Source organism: Thunnus maccoyii, chromosome 12 (genome assembly GCF_910596095.1).
Source record: "Thunnus maccoyii chromosome 12, fThuMac1.1, whole genome shotgun sequence".
Lineage (NCBI taxonomy): Eukaryota > Metazoa > Chordata > Actinopteri > Scombriformes > Scombridae > Thunnus > Thunnus maccoyii.
The window spans coordinates 2398671-2421643 of record NC_056544.1 but is presented as its reverse complement, the minus strand read 5'-3'; the positions used below and the strand labels follow the sequence as shown (position 1 = coordinate 2421643).

The 22973-nt window shown below is 39.2% G+C and overlaps 1 protein-coding gene across 3 annotated transcripts in view; it reads left to right on the top strand.

The window, feature by feature from the left end:
* LOC121908968 (cadherin-12-like) overlaps nucleotides 1-22973 on the top strand; it is a 133161-nt gene that overhangs the window by 74452 nt on the left and 35736 nt on the right. For all 3 annotated transcript variants that reach the window (XM_042429300.1, XM_042429301.1, XM_042429302.1), the window contains exons 6-10: nucleotides 3163-3282; nucleotides 6337-6504; nucleotides 6666-6853; nucleotides 18546-18799; nucleotides 19714-19850. In XM_042429300.1, the coding sequence (XP_042285234.1) occupies nucleotides 3163-3282; nucleotides 6337-6504; nucleotides 6666-6853; nucleotides 18546-18799; nucleotides 19714-19850 (867 nt within the window). The remainder of the gene's footprint in view (nucleotides 1-3162; nucleotides 3283-6336; nucleotides 6505-6665; nucleotides 6854-18545; nucleotides 18800-19713; nucleotides 19851-22973) is intronic.

Here is a 22973-nt window from a genome sequence, read left to right as displayed (position 1 = left end):
TGCTAAGAATAGGTGCTGACATTTTTTTTTCCCTTTCAAACATTGTAGCTGCACTATTTTCTGTGGAGTAACAGACTTTTCAAAGAGTTTTTGATATGCTTGGAATCAGTGCTTCATACTGCACATATTCACCTATTTTGTTTGTGTCAAGGCCAATTATATTTACCAGAATATATGCAGTTGAATTTTGTCTGCAGAGCTCTGTGCTATTTCCTAAGAATAGATTACTCAGGATAGATCATTTTTGCAGGTGCTAGTTGGTCTTCTCTTAATTACCATGCAGGTAAAAGCATTTAACCTTCACCTAAAATAAACAGATATATAATCAAAAACATCAGACATCTTCTACTTTCAAATGAAAGTCAATGACGGTTGATGCTTTGACTTTGGATTTGTGATGCCTCTGTGTTACATTTACATGTAGGATAACCTATGATACTATAAATCACATTTGACATTCATTTTGATGTTGAGTCCTACGAGCATACTAGCTATTCACTTTGAAACTTTGTAGAGATGCCCCCTTACTGTTTCAGACCTGTAGCAAACACTGTCACTACAGCTGGCCACAGTAGCTAGGAAGCTCATTGTCTCAGTTATTAAAAATTTGATACCAAACTTCATGACTCCATCAATATTAAATGACATAAATCCATCCTATACAGTAGTTGTCAAGCTTTTCAAGAATTAAGCGTCTGGGGACCATGAATATCTATACAAAATTTAATAACAATAATAATAATAATAATAATGATAATAACAGACTTTATTTATATGCATCTTTCATACAAGAATGCAGCTCAAAGTGCTTTACAATAAAGAAAGTACATTCATAAAAATAGGCATAAAATTAACATAAAAACAGGTATAAAATGCCATAATTAACATAATTAATGTGACATGAGATGGAAAATAAAACCCGTCTTATCTTTATTTATATATTTTTATATTTATTTATATATATATTTTTATGTCAGTGGTGGCAATTTGAGACCATTTATTTATTTATAATAAATCAATCCATGTATACTTATTTATTGGAATTTTCAGAATTTATCAGTGCCTAGGACTGCAACCATGTCCAGAAAAAACAGTTGCCAGACTTTCACTGCTTTTAATTGATCCTATTTGAGCAAATTTACTGCCTACTGACATAAAATAGAATGTATATCACTGGACCCACAGCAACACTGTCCACTCCTGCTGGCTTGTGCTTGCAGCTAATGATTGTGACATTTCTCGGTGGGGACTGGCGATATGTGTGCCTGTGTGGTGTGAAGTGTGACACAGCAGTAATAGTCATCTTGATATTTCTTTTCTCTTGTCTTTATTTGCATATTTGGTATTGGCAATGATTTGTTAAGAGTTTCAGGAAATAAATGTAATGTATGTTAAAAAAAATGTATTCAAACCTCATGAATCATGAAGAATGCGACATTTCTGTGTACCTTCATCTACTGTGGAGTACAAAGCAAAGTCACACCCTTTTGCAGGTGTTGCAAGAGATCATTTTGTCAGGAAAATACAAGTTATTCTAAATCTATTCATGCAGTCACTATTTAACACTAAATAAAGAGGGCATTCTGTGTAAATAGTGGGCCATGTATTATTTTTTTTTGTTCTGTCTGAATTCAGTTGAATGGTAGTTCATATGTTGCATTACAGGGCTATTTGAATCTTCTACACGGGATATAATAGTAACCACTAGAGATTAACACAACAGAATAGGGAACACAACAAGAAGAGGATGGAGTGGAGATGGTGCAGATGTTGCCATGACAATAAAATGCTAACACATGTAAACACTACTTCCAGTGTCTTACTGAGTAACCTTGACACATCTGACCTCAATCAACTGAAAACCCATACATCCTTACCTTTAGTGTGTGTTAATGTAAGTGTAATATATGCGTGTACTGTTAGTTCAGGTTTCCCAGAGGACAAAGGAAGTGACTTTTATTATTTCAAGTTAGATTTGATGTTAATTCTTTGTTGTGAGTTTGTATTTATTGCTCATTCATCCTTGAACCATCTGCAACACATGGCAAATAATCAGATTGTCTCTAAAGCAGTGTTGGCATTAAACACCAGCTGACATCTAACCCATGTGGACACCTCAGCATTATGCAACAGATATCTTAAAGCCAGTTTTAAGGAGAGATTGCCCTGATTATGTCATCAGGGTTTTCTTAGCTTGGTTTTGGAGATTTCACATTTTTAACTGGGAATCATAAACTGGTGGTGTGTACTTTGAAAAATGAGAGCATTTACAAATGCAAGGAGGGTCTAATGAAAGACCCTATCAAGCTGCATTATGGGAGCTGTAGGATGCCTTGTTTTTGCTTGGCCTACACTAAGATCTAAAAGTCAGGATATATCGACCTCTGCTGTTTTGATTTTGACTGTTCTTCTATACTATCTGTCTGTCATAAATCCCCCAGCTTTATGGAAGTGCAATACTATTTTGCTAGAGTAGTAAAACAATAGTAAAAAGCAAAAAAAAAAAAAAAAAACAGAACAACTAGAATAATCCAGAGAATACCATTTAACTTCATAAATTCCACAAGGACGCTGGCGCCCTCAGCCAACATTACTGTTGTTCAGAGGCAGAAGCAGGCTCAGTTTTAAAGCTAGAGTGAAGATAATGTTGGGACGGGCAGTAGTGCGTTTGGTTATTAGCAATAATTCATAATTATCATAGATATCACTCTGTGTGACCTCGTGGTTTGAGGCCCAACAATACTAAGGCACAATCGTGCATGGGGATGGCCATTATATACTTCCATCTTAATGTTCTAAGCTCTTGTACACTCTAAACTTTCAAAACACAATGTTTATCACAGATTTACAACTAGAAAAACTTGACCCACAGTGCTGAGCTGCATCTTGAACTAATATTCAGGTTCTTAGCTTTCACCCCCCACCCCCACCACTTCCCCCAAAAAAGACTAACATGGGTCTATGGTAAGGAGAGGGGGAGTGGAAGAAGTTAAAAAATGGCAAAACAAGTCTGAATGGCACATTATGTTCAGTACTCAGGCATTTTAGACACAACACTTTAACAAGGATGCATTGTTTTGCTGAGAAGAGAAAAAAATAATTATATTTACAGGTTATATAATTATAATTACATAACCTGTGAGTGTGTGTGTGTTTGTCCAGGAACCTATGTGACACAGGTGACTGCCACTGATGCAGATGACCCCACATATGGCAACAGCGCACGAATCGTCTACAGCATTCTTCATGGCCAACCATACTTCTCTGTGGACCCCAAGACAGGTGAGAGGACAGCACATTACAACTTCTATAACAAACCAAAAGTTATTCTTACTATTGTATAACAGATCTGTGACTTTTGAGTGAACCCACAACTCACATTCCCAGCTGTCTCCACTCCCTCCTAAAAAGTGTGAAATTAAACCAGTCATGACACAGTGAGTGGTTCTGGGAGTGAGTTTCTCTTCAGTCCGGCACCTGAATGATAAAGCCAGCACTAAAAGGGACTTAAAGATTTTGCAGTCCTCTAACAGACATCTCAACTGAGCAGTAATCACTTTGAACATGGGGTGTCATGTTTCATTTTTCCTCTGAGGCAGAGTATGCATCACCATCCAGACTCTTTCACTGTGAGGAAAGACCTCACCAAATATTAAGGTATACATCAAAGATTTTATTTTGTTCTGGTGAAAATGTCAAACTGGCAGAAGAGTTTTGGAAGCCATAAACAACTATGACCAGTTGCCTTTTAAAGTTGGGAACAAATAAGAGATAAGAGAGAGAGAAATAAGTCACTGGAAAAGTCTGTGACTTCTTGAACCTTGGTGTTCCTGTTTATAAGTTCTGAAAAATCTAAGTTTATCAGACAAGCATGACATCAATAAAAGCCATTTTTGGGTTGTTGTTTTTTTTGTGTGGTGTGTTTTGATGCAATTCTGTGATGAAACTAACAATAGCCACAGGAAAACATCACTTTGCCAGTGCAAAGCAATTCTTGAACAAAGCTTTAGGTATGTAACATAAAGGTAGCCTAGACAGCCCTCTCGCTTGCCACATCCTCCACCTCCTCTTGGGCATTCCCAGGTCAGATGTGATACATATAGAATCCCTCCAGCGAGTTCTGAGCCTGCTTCAGGGTCTCTTCCCATGTGGATGTGCCAAAAATACCTCCACAAGGGGATATCTTGGAGGCAAACCACATTTCAACACAATGGAGCAGCAGTTCTACTCTGAGCTGCTTCCACATGCCTGAGCTGCTCACCCTCTCTCTCTAAGGTCGAGCCCAGACACCCTGACTTCAATATGAAAATATAATTCACACAGATCTTTTCTGTCTGTGATAAAATACTCTAAACTCAAGGTTCACTTACTAGATTTTTCGGGCCCTTTCGACAATTTCCAGCAGCCCTCTTCAGTGAATGGAATTAACAAGTGTCAGCACAGGACTTTGATCTTGAATTTTGATAGAGATTGTTACTCCTGTATCTAAACCCTGAAGAAGACCCCTCGACTTCAACTGCATCAAAACCTTGAATTCTTTTTAAGACATGGAGGAGAGTGAACTGACCCCCTCTTCACTTCTTCCACCCAAGTGGGGGTCTGACAGCATGACACGGACCTGAATCAGACACTGTGTCAAAACTCTTTGAAAGCCAGATGGCTGATTAAATGAACAACTCGCCTAAGAGCATGAATAACCCTTTGGTTTTTTAACTGGACATTAAGTCAAGAAGAAGAGACTGAATGAATATCCCTCTTCTCTCCTCCTCCCGGGAAGACAGAAGTCAATGTTTTGAAAATAAATTATTGTTAATTTATCATTTTGAGACTGATTAACGTTTCCCCTTCAATAGAAGGAAGGTGCTCTATCAAATGAGGGAAACTACTCTACTTGAATAAGTAGAAAATGTTTTTAGTTGTGTTTCTTGGTGTGCTGAATTTGTGGCTGTGTGTCTGCCTGATTCAGTTCTGCTCTTTCCTCTAGACTGGGTTGCACTAACAAAAATGAATTTAATCTAAGATTAGTTCTAATCAGAGTTTAGCAAAGCAAAACTAGGTTTAAAATGAGTAAATCCAGAATTAAAATTAAGGCAGCTATTGTAAAAGTTAAACCTCCTCAAGTGCTAGTTTAAAGTTAATGCTAGATCACATTTTAAATTGGAGTTTAAAGTTTTGGTGCAACAGAATTAAATTTAATCTAGGTTTAGTGTAAAAAATCAACTGTCATTTAGAGAGGGGTTTAAAATGAATCCTTCTTGATTTTAAGCTAGTCTTAAAGTTTGGTGCAACATAACTTAAAGTTAAACCATGGTTTAACTGGGTTTAAAAATGAATCCTTGTTGGTGCAACCCAGCTCCAGTGTGTTAGTGGATTTTCAAACTCCATGCTAGTTCAGTCCTGATAAGGTGTGTGCCTGAATACAAATACATAACAATACATTGATTTCGTACAAATATTTTAAAAATTATTTGTTTTCGGGAAGAAAAAATAAAACATGTCAAATATCAGCATGCAGGTCGGTTACATCGCTATCTCAGTCTCTCTCTTCTGCTCCGCTGCTACGTCTATCAGCAGGTCTCAAGGAGAGGAGTCACATCCACCCGCTACATGACGCACATTTCCTTATCTGGACATCAGTCCCTGAGTTGGGGGTGTTCCCCAGAGATAAATCTGAGCTATTGACACGTGCAAATGGCTCCAAAGGGACTCACGATAACCTGTTCCCTTTCTCCTTTCCACAAAGTTAGGTTATAAAAAATATGCAGTAAATTAAAAGTGCAAAGCAAGAATCACCTTTGAAGTTCTCTACACGTTACACACTGTGCTGTCTCTGTGTCATGGGTGTATAAATAAGTAGAGGTCTGTCTGCACAATGGGAATACACTTGGTTTAGCTCAGTAGTCCGTGCACTCATCTATGATCTGGGAGACCTGGTGTGGGGACCTCCTTCATAAGATAGTATATTCATAAACACTTACTTTAACACTTTAATATCCTAAAATTAAAAGTGTAATAAAAACAAAAACTGGATGTTTACGCCTTTTTCCACTTTTATTAGACTACAAATACAAGTATAAATGATTTTGCTGCCTCAACAAATAGGCTATAGATACAAATACAAATGCTGGGCTCTCTGCATATCCCTAGTGCTGATTAAAGGCTCCTAACACAGAGAGGTACTAATTAGTCATATGAGCAATAATAGAAGGCTTCAGCTGGTAAAGTACTGCTATGCTTGCCTAATGAAGGCTAGATCCAGAGTCTATATCTGTCTGTCTGTAGAAATCTAAATATCACAAACCATCCCTCTCCACCCCTCCCCCTCTCCCCCTGCAGGAGTGATCAGGACAGCTCTAGCCAACATGGACCGCGAGGTGAAAGAGGAGTACCAGGTTCTCGTCCAGGCCAAAGACATGGGAGGTCAGCTGGGAGGCCTAGCCTCTACCACCACCATCAACATCACCCTCAGTGATGTCAATGACAACCCACCGCGCTTCGCCAAGAGTGAGTGGAACTTTGAACAATGCTGTCTGATGGTTGATGTAGAATGATGAATGAATGCTTGATTGGTTTATCTGTTAGGATGGATTGAGTCAAATCATTCTGCACTTTCTTTTTTAAACTGTATTTAATTTTCTCTCCTTTTACTTCTGTCACTCTCTCAGGTATTTTTCACCTCCGGGTGCCAGAGTCGGCGTCAGTGGGTTCGGCAGTGGGTCGGATTCGAGCCCACGATCTAGACGCTGGCAACAACGCAGAGGTGGATTATTCCATTGTTCCAGGAGATGAAGGCAACATGTTTGACATCGTCTCTAATGGCCAAAGTCAAGAGGGAGTTGTAGTCTTGAAAAAGGTACATTCAGTCATTATGAGCTTTTAACACATACATACACTTTGAAATCTCAAATTTACAGCATATGTGCACTCTTACACTCTGTGTGGGTTAGTAGCAAGAGAGGGAAAGAAAGAGGAGGGAAAGTGACTGGGTGGGGGGGGGGGGGGGAGCGGTTGCTTTGTCCACAGAGCATATGGACAGCAGTCTATAAAGCATGTTGTCTGATTTCTGATTGACAAGCAACTTACTTTCTCACTCATGGTGGCACAAACACATCAGACTGTATAGCGTGGTGAACACAACTAAACAAGGTAAGGGTTAACAGAACAAAGGGACTTGGTGCTCCATCAATTCACACAACAAACAACAGCACTAAAGCTGAAAAACACAAGCAATAAAACTTAAAAAGCTAAAAGCTAACAACACACAATATAACACGGTCTCTGCCCAGACACCTCTTAGTTGGTCACTTCAGAAAGCAAGTATAATGTATGTTTCAGTCCACCTTTCGGGTCCGGCTCAGATGCTGAAGGGGCTTTCCTCTCACTCTATTGGCACGTTTGACGGCAGCTAATCCTTGGCAGGCATTGTAGAGATAACAGCGGAGTCAACTCAGTTAAAGATGAGGAGGTCCTTTCTCCCCTCTGCAGGCAAATTTAGAGCACTGTGTTGCAACAACAGTATCTCTTGGATCAGGTGATTGTGTTCGGGCGAACACAGGGGAAGTCTCAGCTTGTCCAGCAAGGGAGTGTCTTCCAGTCGGTGGGGAAAAAGTAAACGTGCTCCTTTACCAAAGGAGGTAACCTTTAGTAAACTGGCTCACAGAGAAAGCAAAGCTTCCTCTGGGCGAAGTTACAATGGACAGACGATCTTCAATTCACGCAGCCGCTTCTTAAAGGTGCGGTGACATCACAGCTGCGTTACCATGACTGCCGGTGGTGTTGGTGTGTCTCTGCTAATGAGAGATGATTTCACACCAAGGTGCGAACTGAGCAAAGCATGCTGGGAGATGGAGTCCGTTTTGGACTCCTTTTGTTTGACTTGGTGTCCTTCCTTGTTGTATCTTACTATACTTGAGTATCAGGCCCAACAATACTGTATGTTAAATATTAAAAAAGAGCAGTATACCTTTAGATTTTTAGCAATCCTATCTGTAATATCCCATGATACAATGAATAACAAAACAAAAAACAAAAAAAAGCAAAGGCAAGTTTTGCAAACACCAGCATTTTTCATGTGATGTGCTGTCAGTGATCCAAGTGTGGGTGGAATGTGCTGATGTGGCTGTGATCCCAATCATTCTGCCTCTTAACCTTCCATTGACCCAAGCGATTAGACAAGATAATGCTCTACACACTAAAGCATTCAAACACACCCTCATGCACACAAAATAGCCTTCTTTTTGCAGCGTCAGCCGTTGAAACCCCCCTGATGATGGAACATCTATGGTATATATTGGAGGAACAGGAAAGAGAAAAAAAATTAAGGAAGGTGTAGAAAGATGCAGAAGGAACAAAGGATTGGAAGAGAGAAGACAGAGAGGAATGGGAAAAGAAAGGAAAAATTTTCAAGGCCTGTTTTATTATTCCATTTTCTTGGATTTTCTTGTTTTTTGCTAAGTTATTCATTCGTCCCCAATGGAAAACTGAAGTCTTGCATTTCTTTCACTTCAAGGGTAAACTTGAACATGACACTTGCTCCTGGTGAACCACAGCATCCAGTTTCACTAAGTCAGCCTGGTTTTAACTCCTCATAAAGGTTTCAACAGGAAATCAGATCTTAGAGTAGAGCTCCTCCAAAAGAAGTCATCCGAGGACTTGACGAAACTTAAACTCTGTTAAATGCTTCGTCTAGATGGATACCACCTCCTATCACACTCACATACACACCCGGAGAGAAACCATGCACACTGGAAAGCACAATACACGTCACATCACATCAGACAGTTTAGCATCAGAGGGCTGCGGAGGCTTTTATTTCAGACTGTCCTCTAAATCAGAACAGACACGGCAGCTACTTTTTGAGCACGAAACTTTGCCAGCTAGGTCTCTTATTTTAGAAATGAGATAAGCCATAAATTCATGGCCCTCAGTGCTGACATTGTGTCCCTGTCCCCTGCTTAAAAACAAAGAGACAGTTATTGAACATTAAACAGAAGTTGGCTCACCATTATGAAATATTTGACCAAATTGGTCTACAAAACACTGTACATACATTCCTGGAGCATTAAAGGGTATGTCAACAATTTTTCAAGTGTGTCTTAAAATAACAGTCAGGTGTTCATATGAACAGTTTTCCTCGCTGTAATCATTCCTCCTGTTCATACTGGCTACTAAAAGATCCTTCAAATGTGCTTTCAATGTAAGTGATGGAGGCCAAAATCCACAGTGTGTCCACTCAGTCATTTAAAAGATGATGTGAAGCTTATATGAGGCTTCAGCAGTCTGAGTTAGTCATATCAAGTGGATATCTGCCACATTTACAGTCTTTTTAGCATCAAATTCCCTCTTTGTGTTTCCTCAGACAGTGTTTCCCTGTTGAGCTGTGGTGGAAGTATAGTAATAAAAAGAAGGACTTTGGCACTAAAAAGACTGCAATGTTGAAAGATATCTACTTGATTTGACTCATTTGAATTTGAAGCCTGATATTAGCTTCAGATATCTTGAAGATATAGCTAGATAGCTAGTTGATTTAAAGAAATATATCCAAAGATGATATTCCCTCTTCTGCTCTTGTGGATTGATGTTGTTACCTCTTGTTGAGAGGCTTTTCTGAAGATTACTTGAAGGTTATTTTGCAAAATGACCCACTTTTTAGGTCCAAGCTCAAGACGTATTCAGGAGCTAATTTTTGGTGCAGCTATCCTCTCTCTCAAGCCACCACATAAAGACAGACTTACATCACTGAGAAGATACCTGATGCATTTTGTCCCTGGAACACTTTATTGAAAAAAATTCAAGAGACTTACAGAATGAGGACATGAAGCTTTTTCAAGTGTGCTGAACTCTTGAGGAACTTGTTATTTGTAAAATGATTCATAGTTGAAAAGGGAACATTAGTCACTGTTGAAAGCAATTCAGTGAGCAGGGAGACTGCCGAGGTGTACAGGCAGGGTTTGTGATTCAGTGGTTAAGAGCTTTATTTGAATGTTATGTGAATCTTACACGTTTAGGTGAGTCTTCTCTATGTTTTTTTATAATATCTGCCCCTCATTTAACTTGACTTGTGAATCATTAAAGGCATGAAAGGGCACATTTTTCAGGTCCTTAGTCATATGTTCTGGACATGAGTGACAAGAAGACAGCATCGTCCAGGATACATCAGACTGCTTTTCATGATGAAAGAGTGTGGGCACACACTGGACTGATGTTCACGCCTGTTTATGCAGTGATGATGTCTCTGATATGATTGAAGCAGAATCAGTAGTAGTCTACTGAGTTTTGATAACCACCAAAACTCTCACATTTATTTTTCATAACTTATAATTCAACTTTGGGCTTTTATGAAATATGTCCCCTAAATACAGCCTTCCTATTGATGGATGAATTACCATTCTATAAGTATTATTCCAGGTTCAGTAGCAGAGAACACTTTCTTTTGCACCAGGGTGCTACAAAATGTGTCTGAAACAGCCCAGTATCAGGACCTGTATTTATCAAGTGTCTCAATGTAGAAAAACAGTCCTAACTGGACAGAAATTCTCAGTTTTCTTCTACTACTTTTATAACTAGGAAAAGCAGTAAAAGCAATTTATAAACTTTCTTAAGTCAGGAAATGACTCCTATGTGTCCTGAGGTGTCCTAACCTGTTAAGTCCCCAGTCCACTTTTTGCAAGTTAGGATCAAACCAGCTACCCAACCCGCCACCTCCGAACAGGGGAATATCTTTTAGAAGAATGGTTTCCTCAGCCTTGGCATTGATTCTACAGCTTCTGGAGGGATGAACACTGTTCTTCATAAAGATATTCCATCATTTGGTGTTGATGATGGTGGTGGAGAGTGCTGTCTAACATGTCAGTCCAAAATCTCCCATAGGTGTTCAACTGGGTTGACATCTGATGACTATGAAGGCCATAGTATATGATTCACATCATTTTCATACTCATCAAACCATTCAGTGACCCCTCACGCCCTGTGAATTGGGCCATTGTCATCCTGGAAGAGACCACTCCCATCAGGATAGAAATATTTCATCATAGGATAAAGGTGATCTCTCAGAACAACTTTGTATTGATTTGCAGTGATCCTTCCCTCTAAGGAGACAAGTGGACCCAAAACATGCCAGCAAAATGCCCCCAAAAGCATAACAGAGCCACCAGATCTTGTTCTTTTCTTTTGTTATTCTCCTGGCCTCATCCACATGACATATGCAAAGAAAACATTCCCAACATCACTGACAAAGAAAACATTCCCAACATCACTGACAAGTCAATTCCAGGCAATTGGGGAATTATTTAGACATGAGCAGACATGTTACAGACACAGGCTATTAAAATATCAATTTTTTTGTCACCTCCTATTGTCATGTGAAAAGTAGCAGAGTGCAGCTTTAACAGAAACTAATCCCTGAATCCACTACACACCTTCCCTCTCCACTCTCGCTGTTCCTCTCTTCTGTCTGTGGCAAGATGCCAATCAGTTAAATCCTTCCTGGCTCCCTCGCTGCCAATCAGCCCTTTTCCTTTTCCCTTTCCCCTCACTTAACCCTACAAGTCTATGTGTCAGCCAAGTGAAACGCGATTGAATTTTATCGATCCAGGAGAGGTTTAAGCTCTGCCCCTTTTTTAATCATGTCGCTGTGGTCTTCACCAGACAAAAATCAGGTCTGTCAGGAGACACTTAATTTCTCCAGAGCTAGACTATTTGAAACTTCATTATACTGAGATTGTTTTCTACCCTCTCCAATGGATGTATTATAAGAGCTGGATACCAGACCGACATGCCCATTCAGTCTAATAATTAAAACATTAAAACAATAAATTAAAACAATAAAAAATTGCTCAGCAGGCGCATATGCCAAAAAAAAGTTTCTAGCTTCCAGGTCTGTGTCCGTGTTGTGCGGCCCACTGCATATGTGCAGTGGTTTTCACCTGCTGGCCCTGTCCACGAGTTCCCACTTGGCCCATAGACTTTACACTGTGGTGATGTCACAGTTTTTTAAATCACTTTTCTTAGTAAAGTTTTAAAAATTCAAAACCTCCATGGATCAAAAGTTCATAATAGAAAGAGTCATAATTGACCTTGTCTGCAGTTGTAAGTGTCCTGTCAACAGTTTTACAGACGTCTCTTACAATGGTGGTCTATGGGGAAAATGCTATTTGGGCTGCAATACCGCGAGTGACCACTGGAAAAACTGGCTGTGCCCTGTTATAATACATCCATGCCCTCTCCTCATTGTCTCCACCATTATGTTAAGGTATTCTTCTTCTCTAAGAGGATTTGCTCCCTGTAATGAGTTCAGAGGGATAAACACTGGACAAAATGAAAGATTAGAAATGAGACAGGTGAAGGATCCCTAATAGACTGCATATTTTGCTGACTTTGAGTGCTTATAAAAACTTCTTTTCTTCTTTTTCATATTTTACACATATTTAAATAAGTGACAACTAGTCCTACTCTTGTAAGATGGAAGCATGAGAAACAAACTGTTTAGATTATGACATACAAACCAACTACCAATACCCTTTAAAGAAACAGAGTCTATCAGCTTCATCATCATCATCTCCAGCACATCAAAGTGGTGGGGTTGTGCCTTTTTTTATTTCAAACAAGCCAAAGGTGAGAACAATGGAAACAAACAGCACAACTCTTCATGAATGTTGGACTCTTTCATGAATTGGCTGAAGTTATAAGAATTTCCACATGGATTGTTAGTGAAATTAATGTTGTAGTTTCCACCAAGACTCTTGGATCACTGGATTCAGACAGCAGAGTGGACCTGACTTCTTGTGTGCAGGCGGTAGGCTACACATCCTCGTAAAACATCGCACTGAAAAAAAAAAAAAAAGTCAATGTCCGGCCCTCTGTTTTTAGACTTAGATAAGATTTTAGGCTTTTAACAAGCTCCCATATTTTTTATATTTAACACATTTTTATTCCACACTGGAATTCAAAGTAAACTTACTTTTAAATTCAAAGTAACCTGCTGGAGGTTATTTACCTGGACAATTCATTTCTGTGGCATCAAGAGACAATGAAGGTACCACAGTTTCAACACAATACTGTTTCATACTTGCTAAACACTGAATTCACACTCAAATGAGGTACAGTATATGCAGAGTTTGAAACATCTGCTGAAGAGGGAAAGTTTCTCTGTGCACACTGTAAATCTAAGGTAAAGAGGTATATTTTTAAAAGCATGTCTGGAGGGGATATTTAAATCATCACTAACCCTCACACTCAAAGTAAAAATCATACCTCATAGACCAATGAGCCACACAAAAGCAAAACATATGTGTTTTCCATTGCAGTAACTACCCTGGTTGGCAATGGCTACAGTTCATCCAATCTTCAGCTCAACTCAAAATTGTAGTCTCCAGATATCCCGCATGTGAGGCATTTAAGGAGCATCGGTAAATTGTAGCATCTACTGACAGCCTGTGTGTGAGGTGTTTAGGGGATGGGCAGTGTTCTCTCTAGGTGGATATCAGCCTGTTCTGAACAGGCAGGTTTTGAACGGGCACTGTACCAGTTTAATTAGAATAATAGATTAGTTGCCCACTGAAATCAAAATAAGGGCTATTGTTTGCTAGTTCTGCACATCAGATAACGATTGCAAAACCTTTGAATAAACTTTCTCAGGTGCCTTTTCAGACTTTGGGGGATATTTATTAAGGATTTGTGGCCCATTTTTATGCACAAAACAGTCAAATTGCATTTTTCCATATTTACTGAATGGCCGACCGCACTGAGGTTTAACGCTGGTTGCTTAGAAGAAAAGTAGAACCACTGAAATTCATATCCATATCTTCAGCACCTGATTTATCACCTTAGACTGACTAAAGGAGGAAACCAGCATCTGGGAAAAAACAGGTGTAAGATTAGCATGTTTTAGTGGACACACACAGAGGGAGAGAGACTATAGCAGATATAGGGAGAGAAACACAAATTAAAAGATGCATTTTAAAGTTACTTTACTCTCTGCTTAGCACTATGACACAAAACAAAAGAGAAACAATAAAATAACCATTATTCATGCAACGTTACCTTTCTGTTTCTCTCAGTGGCCTCCTTATTTTGTTGACTTTTAATGCCTTCTAGCAGCTCTGGTCCAGTGTGATGTGATTGTAGCAGCCAGTAATTAAGTAGGCTGATTTTTTTTTTTTTATCCATTTACAGAACTTATGTAGTCAAAGGAGTATAGAATTTTAGCAAAATTCATTAAATCACCGACCTTTCTGTTGAGCTGATATCAGGCTATTTAATAATTCATTTAATAATTTAATATTAATTCTCCTTTTTGTGGGATGAATGCACAATATTCAAAGTTCAACAGCCAGCATACAACACTTTCTTTTGCACTTTATTACTTTCCAGACATCAACACGCCTTAAAAGGGCCTGGTATTAGATCTAATTTAGCAGTACTTAATGCAAATCATATGAACTGCAGCTGAACTCATTTACATCTGCAGTCTTAGTAAATACCCCAATAAATTTAAAAAAAAATTGCAGTGATGCAAAATTTTTGTGCCCCTGATGGTAATTTGTAACCAATTAGTAAATATTAAGTGTTGGCAGATCTTGAAATGTTCGATATGACATCATCAAACTCAACTGAGTAATTTTTGCAGCAGCGGTTACATATGTAAACCAAGAGAGGGTGCCTCCAATAACTGTCTGCAATGCTGTCAGTTTTATTGATAGAACTCTCGCTATGACGTGTGGTGTTAACATCTAAATATTTTAGTGTCTTTAATTAGTCGTTAAAGGCAAAAGACACCTAAAAATATAATAACTAAAGTAAAACCATGTGGTCCTTTTCCAGAAATTATTTCCTCTTCATGTATGTCCCAGTATGTTACACACATGCATACAGGCTTAGCTGCATACAAACAAACACATACACACATACTTGTCATCTCCTTTACATTGCAGCCATCAGTGGAGCTGATTGACAGGCATTTTGTGGGAAACGACAATAGCTTTGTTTCCCACAAGGCCATATGGAGTTAGTGGATGAAAGGTAGAGTCATATGTGTGTCTGCGTATGCTGGAAATTATGTGGGCGTGTGTGTGTGTGGTGAATCCCTTCACTCAGTTTTCAAAATATTACCCAGTAGTATTTGTTGCCGATGGCCAGGTGCTCATCTTGAAGTCAAGTCCCCTGCTTGAAGCCAAAACATCAACGTGGTCTCATTGCAGACGTACAGTGCAGCGTACCGGTCGGGCTTAGGAATGTGAATTGGCTTCAGCAGCATGAGACAAACTGAGTTTGATATGTATATGAATGTGTCTTGGTACAGTTCGTGGCTACATTTCCATATCAAAGTGGCTGTCTCCTGCATCTTCCTCCTGCACATTCACAAACAGATAAGCGTGGAGAAGAATGGAAATCGACCCTCCTTTGTGTCCAAATCAATCAGCGAGCAGTGCATTCATCAGAGTGATTGGACATCAATAACCAAATATTCTGCCCTTTGAAGTCTCTAGTGTGAGGAATTAATATATCAAGATGCAGTCGTGGTTGCTATGCAACAATAAGGCAGGTTATCCTGGCATCATGCTTGAAATGCAGAAATGAAAATACTGAACTTCATGTTTGCATGTACGGTATGATTTCTTGGGTCAAGGATTGTTGGTGATAGAGAGGTCAGTTCCAATTCTTTCCTGCATTTTCAAATTGAGTGAAGGCCAATCCTTAATTCAGTATTCAAAAGCATTTCCAAAAAATCTTAGTCTACAGCAATTTGTACAATATGTGACCCACATGTATTTTTTTTATAAGCAGTCTTTCTTTTATTTTCTTTTGTGGACCTGAGGAATACGTTGTGTCTCATAGTCAGCTATTCAAATTGCATTAATATCCTACTTTCTAGCCTATACCTTCTGAACTGCAAGCATTCAAGTTGGCTAGCACTGCAAGACTTGTACAAGACTACTACATAAATGTAAATGTACATTTACAGACTGGTCATTTTACCACAATCCTCAAAACTGCTTTAGTACACCATCTTTTGAAGAAAAGCACTCTAAATGCTTGGAACATGAATAACTTTGTACTTAAATGGGTTTCAAAATGTATATACTTTTAGCATAATAACCTAGACCAGTGGTTCTTAAACTTTTTCACTAATGTACACCCTACATAAAGAGGTACACTACAGCACCATCAGTGTCTGATTGATTTATTAAACAACAACCTTGTAACTGAATAACACTTCAATGCTACATTTCAAATGTTTAGAATTCATCACTAAATTCATAGCATTGGCATTGTAGTTGCATTGAACTGTGTCTCTTTGATTGATGATTTAGTGAGAAACTTGGGCCTGTGCTTCACTGAGGATCTTTGTCATTCTCGGGGGCAGGGAGGTACCTGCAGTGATCAAATTCTCTTCCAGGCACAGTCTGTTTATTTGCTTTGTTTTGATCAGAGTCATTGCAGAAAAGGAGGCCTCACACAAATATATGGATCCAAAGGGTAATAGCTGCTCCAAGCTTTTTTTTCCCAGTTCAGGGTGTTCCTTCTTCACGCACACCCAAAACTGTGTGAGTGGATGTGTCAAACCTCATCTGTAGGCCACGGTCAGATGACACATCAAAGAGTTTTTCCTGATGACTGACAGGAAGCTTTCTTCTGTTTCCTTCAGACAAGACAAATGGGTTTCTCACCCAATCCAGCTGTGCATATTTCTCTTCCATGTGAGGGAAGTAAGAATAAAAACCACCAATCAAGTTGGCCAAATGTCCCTCTATGATTGACTTCACTGGTGTTCTCTCCACATCCTCACTGGATAGGAAAGTAGGTGACATATCCCTCTGCACATGCCCTTTACTCTGCTTTCTTCAGGAAACCATCCACCTTGTCATACAGGTTCAGGATGCTGGTGTCCTTGCCCTGCAGACACACTTCCACTTTGTTCAGTTTACTGAATATATCTACCAGATAACATAGCTTTGCAAACCAGTCGGTGTCCTCAAACAAGGTGGCATGGGGAGATCCGTGCTCTGACTGAAAGGCGCACACTTCACATCGTATTTCTAACAGCCTGTTCAATATTCTCCCTCGAGAGAGCCAGCACACTTCTGTGTGGAATAGCAGTTGTGTGTGTTCAGCTCCATTGTTTTCACAGAGGCGGTGAAACAGTTGCGCATTAAGTGGCTCTGGCTTAATGAAGTTTATTACTTTGGAGCTGTCGTTCAAAACACCATGCAACACAGGACTCATTTTCTTGTACGCCAGTGATTCCCTACGTATGACACAGTGAGTCCACTGCACTTAATTAATTAATTAATTAATTAATAATTTCATTTCGAAGAGCTGCGTCAGTACTGAGACTGGTGCAGGATTTCCAGTTTTGACCGTTTTCGCAGAAGAACGCATTAACAACATTAAACATGTCCTTTCTGGTTGTTTTTCTCCTCCAAACTCTTGCAGAAAAGTATATGTTCACAAATGTCGTCAGTATCAATGTATCTCACGAAAATAATAAGCTGTGCCTTTCCACTGACATCTGTGGATTGATCAAGCTGGAGTTTTCCGACAACTTGATTAACAATGTATGTTCCCATCGTATCTATTCTGCAGCAAACAGTGTCATTTGACAAAGGCACAGTTTTTAATTTATCCACTGCGTTTTTGTCCAGCATAGTCTCGTTCAACACAGCAGTGGCTGGAAGTAGTGGGCCTTTAGCTATGGTGAATGGCTTTAGCTACCAGCAAAGACGCTGCATAAGAAGTCTCGAGTGCTTTGGCTGATGTTGTGTGGAGACTTTTTGCATCTTTCTTGGGATGATCTGATGTCAGAAAGTTTTCTCTTAAAAAATTCTGGTGTCATACTGACATGACATTGATGTTTTGTGCTGAGATGTCATTGGAAGTGCGCTGGCTTCATGGAGCTGTTTGCTAATTTCTCCCTGCAAAATAAGCACATTGCCTCGGGAGGGTTGCAACTTGTTGGGGTAAATCCCATTAAAACATGTTCTTCCTGACACTGACAATATTTTGTTGGCTCTGTTTTTTCTTTCTTTTTCACCTCTTTCTCCTTGTTTTCAGTTGTATTGTTGCTACGTTTTAACCACAAATCCATTTTCTTGATTTTCGTCTGTCAAATCAAAACTGGCTTCCCGCTCACAGTGAACAAACGTCATTGTGAACGTGATTGCATTTGTTGTTTTGGGAAACAACTGCATTGAAAATAGGAATATTGTATATAAAGTGTGGTTTATCAAACTTACATTTACATTTTTATTGAACTTATTATATTATAATTATTTTAGGAATTATGCATGACTGATATTTTTTAAATTAACATTTTAAAAAAATCTCACGTACCCTCTTCAGTACTCCAATGTACCCCTAGAGGTACATGTACCCCCATTTGAGAACCACTGACCTAGAGCAAACTGTCATTTTAAACAGTCATTCACAGGCTTACATAGTTTAGAGTTTTCAGATATTCAGAATGCATTTAGGATGTAATTACTGCACATGTTCTTCCATTTCATTCCTCCATGTCACAGAATTTCTTTATCATTGTGTTTCTGCAGACTCTCGACTATGAAACCAAGAAGTCATACATCTTCAAGGTCGAAGCATCGAATGCACAGCTGGATCCTCGTTTCCTACACCTGGGGCCCTTTAAGGACTCAGCTACAGTCAAGGTGAATGTTCTAGATGTGGACGAGCCTCCCGTCTTCACCAGACCCTCCTACTCTATGGACGTGTATGAGGACACTCCTCCGGGAACCATCATAGGCTCTGTGACGGCTCACGACCTGGACGCCAGCAGCAGCGCCGTCAGGTAAAACCAACAAGTCTGTGGCAACAATATTAACAACACCCTGGTTTGCATCTAAGCATTGTCAAAATATGCAAAAGAACGTGAACACTGTTTTATTAAGATTTGTGGTTTTAGTTTTAATATTTAACAATAATTACTCCTTGCTTTATAAAATAACCTCTCAGAAGGTACTGATTACAGTCCAGGAGGCCATCTTTTAATTTCCAGTCCTGTAGGGTTGGGAATTTTAGATGTGGCCTTGAATAATGCAAGATGAGTTCATTTTCCCACCAGCTCAATTATTCTGCTCTTATGAGCGTGGATTTAACTTGTGCTGCTGTGAAGTATCTTTGTAAGTGGACAGATGTGACCATCCTGTTAATAATTTAACAACACGTATGTGTAGATATAAAAAGAATAGTCCCATAGCTCTGCTGTGATTGGTTGTATTTAAACATGCTCCGGTATCTGAGCTGAAAATCACAGAATCTCTGTGTTACTACGATCACTTCCTTTTACAAACACACCTGTTAAAGTAAAATTATGCAATTACTATGGTTGCGATTATTCTGTGAATCAGTACACAGACCAAACCAAACCTTCATACTGAACCCGATTGAAAGTTCATTCTTGACATTGGACAGAGCATATGACAAAAGAATCTCACCACACTGTCCAAACTTCTACAATTCCATGACGACTTAGAATTTTATGACGAAGATCATGTGATACAAAAGCTCCAAAACAGCTACTACAAATGGACCTCATGGTGAGATTGTTGTTGGTTGTCTACACAGACTACAGGATGTGTAGTCACTGCTTTGCTACATCAGTGCTGTGCTGTACAGATTAAGTGAGTGCATTTTACATATCTGGGTCCTTTGATGATACCACTGTAACTTGTTTCCATCTCATGTGGACTCTTTTCTTTGCAGGTATTCATTGGAATGGCAGACAGAGGCTGACAGCTGTTTTGACATTGACACTGTGGAGGGAACCATTTCCACTAATGAATACCTGGACAGAGAGGCAGCTGTTCAGCACAATATCACTGTGGTGGCAACCAAAGTCAGTAAGTATTCCACAGCAAGAACATCCTGCATCTATAACAAAGCATACACAGCCCAGAACTGATTGTCTTGTGTTTGTTTTTTTACAAATACATACATACACACTAGGGATGTGCCTGAATACAAATACATTATTCGGCAAAGCACAAATAGTGGGTTTTATATGAATATTTGTTTCATACAAATATTTTAAAAATTATTTGTTTTTGGGAAGAAAAAAAAAACATGTTAAATACCAATTCGCAGGTCGGTTACATCGTTATCTCAGTCTCTCTCCTCTGCTCCACTGTTACATCTATCAGGGGTCTCCATAACGTGTTGTTCCCCTTCTCCTCTCCACAAAGTTAGGTTGTAAAAAATAGGCAATAAATGAAAAGTGCAAAGCAAGAATCATCTCTGAAGTTCTTCTATATGTTACATGGTGCACTGTCTCTGTGTTATGGGTGTATAAATAGGTAGAGGTCTGCCTGCAATGAGTCGATGAGTAAAGTTTTAGGTCAGTAGTCAGTGCAGTCGTCTATGATCTGGGAGACTCCAGTTCGAGACCTGGTGTGGGGACCTCCTTCGTAAGGTAGTTTATTCATGAACGCTTATTGTAACACTTTAATTTTCTAAAATTAAAAGCGTAATAAATACAAAAACAGGATTTTTAAGCCTCTTTCCACTTTTATTCAAATACAAATACATATACAAATAATTTTGCTGCCTCAACAAATACAGATACAAATACAAATACTGGGCTCTCTGCACATCCCTAATACACACAAATAGTAGAGATCCCCTGATTTACCTTTCACAGTCATTCAGATGATATCACTGGAGTAATTTTCTTAGACTCAACAAAGCTTCTACAGAGCCACAGAAGACACAACTGATTTCTCAGTATGAACAGTAAACCACATATCTCAGTTTGGGCTTGTATTAAAAACTGGGGACAGTTGGACAGATGTGGACAATTTTATTTATTAAGCTTTACTTTTATTTATTCAGAAAATCTCATTGAGATCAAGATCTCTTTGTAAGAGAGACCTAAGAACAGGTTACATATACGCATGATCACAATTACACAGTTTATTCACATCACAATCACAAAACAATCATCAGACACACTCACAGACACTACTTCAAACAATCACACATTAGAAGAAGAAGAATAGCAGCTAAATTTAAAGTCCCATAGTTACTAGTTAGTTAATTTATGGGAAGTGCAGGCACATACCAACAATTAATTGATCTACTAACAAGTATTGTGTGTGTATCCAAAGCCTGATATATCTTCTTCCTCTGTACAGTAGAGCCATGTTACTGTCCAAAAATGATTAAAAACACACCAATGAGCCTGTCAGGGTTTGAGTACAGACTTGGAGGTGATGGTTAGTGCTCAGGCTTAAATGCAGCAACATTAAATAGTAGTCAGACAAGGCTGGCAGCAGGTCACAAACAGGCAGCAGGTCCAAACACATGTAACAAGCAGCAGGCAGGATAGCTAAGGTACAGTGACAACCAAGGCAACATGAGTGATCTGCCAGAGAGCACATGATAGTGGGCAGATATCATGGAGTGTATATATAAAGATGAATGTAGCGAGGTGTGACGTCACCTGTTGGTTTGCCCAGAGTTATTGCTTATGTTTAGTGCAGTCTTTTCCATATGGAACCAGGAGCTTCCAAGTAAGGAGTACGTGGTGTTGCCTTTGATCCTCTGGAAACACGCCCTGCTACTTCAGACCCAACTATGTTAGCTTACAAGGAACATGGAACTCAGTGTGAGTCCCGGAGCTGAGGAAAGCAGCGCGTGAGCCAACTGTCAATCACAGCTGTCAATAAACACCCACACACATTGACATCAAAGCTACTATAAGTCTTCAAATCTTATTGATGGAGCAATAATTTCCTAAATGACCTTATTTACTTACCACACTTATTACAGGGCCCTAATGACATGTTGAAAAAAATGATTGACTTTGTATATCTAGAGAGAAGTTGAAATTATGAATAGGAATCAGTTGGAGCATCTAGTGGCCATTTGTGGCATTGCACTCAGGCTTCAGCCTCAATATCATGGCAGTTGCCACTTGGCAGGTATATATACGGGTTGTGGCTAATGAGGAATGAGAGGTAGATCTGCAGGAGGGTGTGGAGATCTGGGAATTTCCCAAGAAATGTAGGGGCCTGTAGGAAGTGGCTGACCCATCATTGGTCAAAATGATAGGAAAAAGTCTCTATGATATGTACAGCAGCTCAGTATTACAGCATTTATCAGTAATGTTCTAGTTCTACAGAATATCACCTCCAAACTTAGAAAGCGTAAAAGCAGTAAAAGCAAATACTTTTCACCCCATGCTGATGTCGTCTCGTCGCACATGCCTACAACATCTGTCCATTCCGTAGCCTTGGTTGTTAAGATTGTTGCTAAGGTTTTTCCATTTGTTGCTCATGTTGTCTTCTCTCATATTTCAGATCAGATTTCTGCTCAAACATGCGGATGTATTTGAAAAGTTTCCATCTCAAGTAAAAAACAAGCAAAAGAAGTGAAATCCTACTACTACTGTTTGCTTATGTAGCCGTCAGAAGTTGGCTGAGATTGGCAGCTTCCGGGGGCTAACCCAGTGGTTCTCAAACTTTTTTCAATAATGTATTCCCTTTCAAATATTTTATCAGCCAAGGACACGCTAACCAGCATGAAACATTTTTGGTATAAAAAATGCCTATATAAAGAGGTACAATACAGCACCATCAGTGTCTGATTGATTTATTAAACAACAACCTTGCAACTGAAAAACACTTCAATGCTACATTTCAATTGTTTAGAATCCATCACTAGATTCATACCAAACCAATTTTTTGTCATCATGCAATAACACTAAGAGTAATTTGGTGGCATTGTAGTTGCATTGAACTGCGTCTATTTGATAAGTTACACTTACAATTTAGTGAGAAACTTGGGCCTATGCTTCACTGAGGATCTTTGTCATTCTCAGGGGCAGGGAGGCACCTGCAGTGATCAAACTCTTTTCCAGGCACAGTCTGTTTATTTGCTTTGTTTTGATCAGTTATTGCAGAAAAGGAGGCCTCACACAAATATATATGGATCCAAAGGGTAATAGCTGCTCCGAAGCTTTCGTT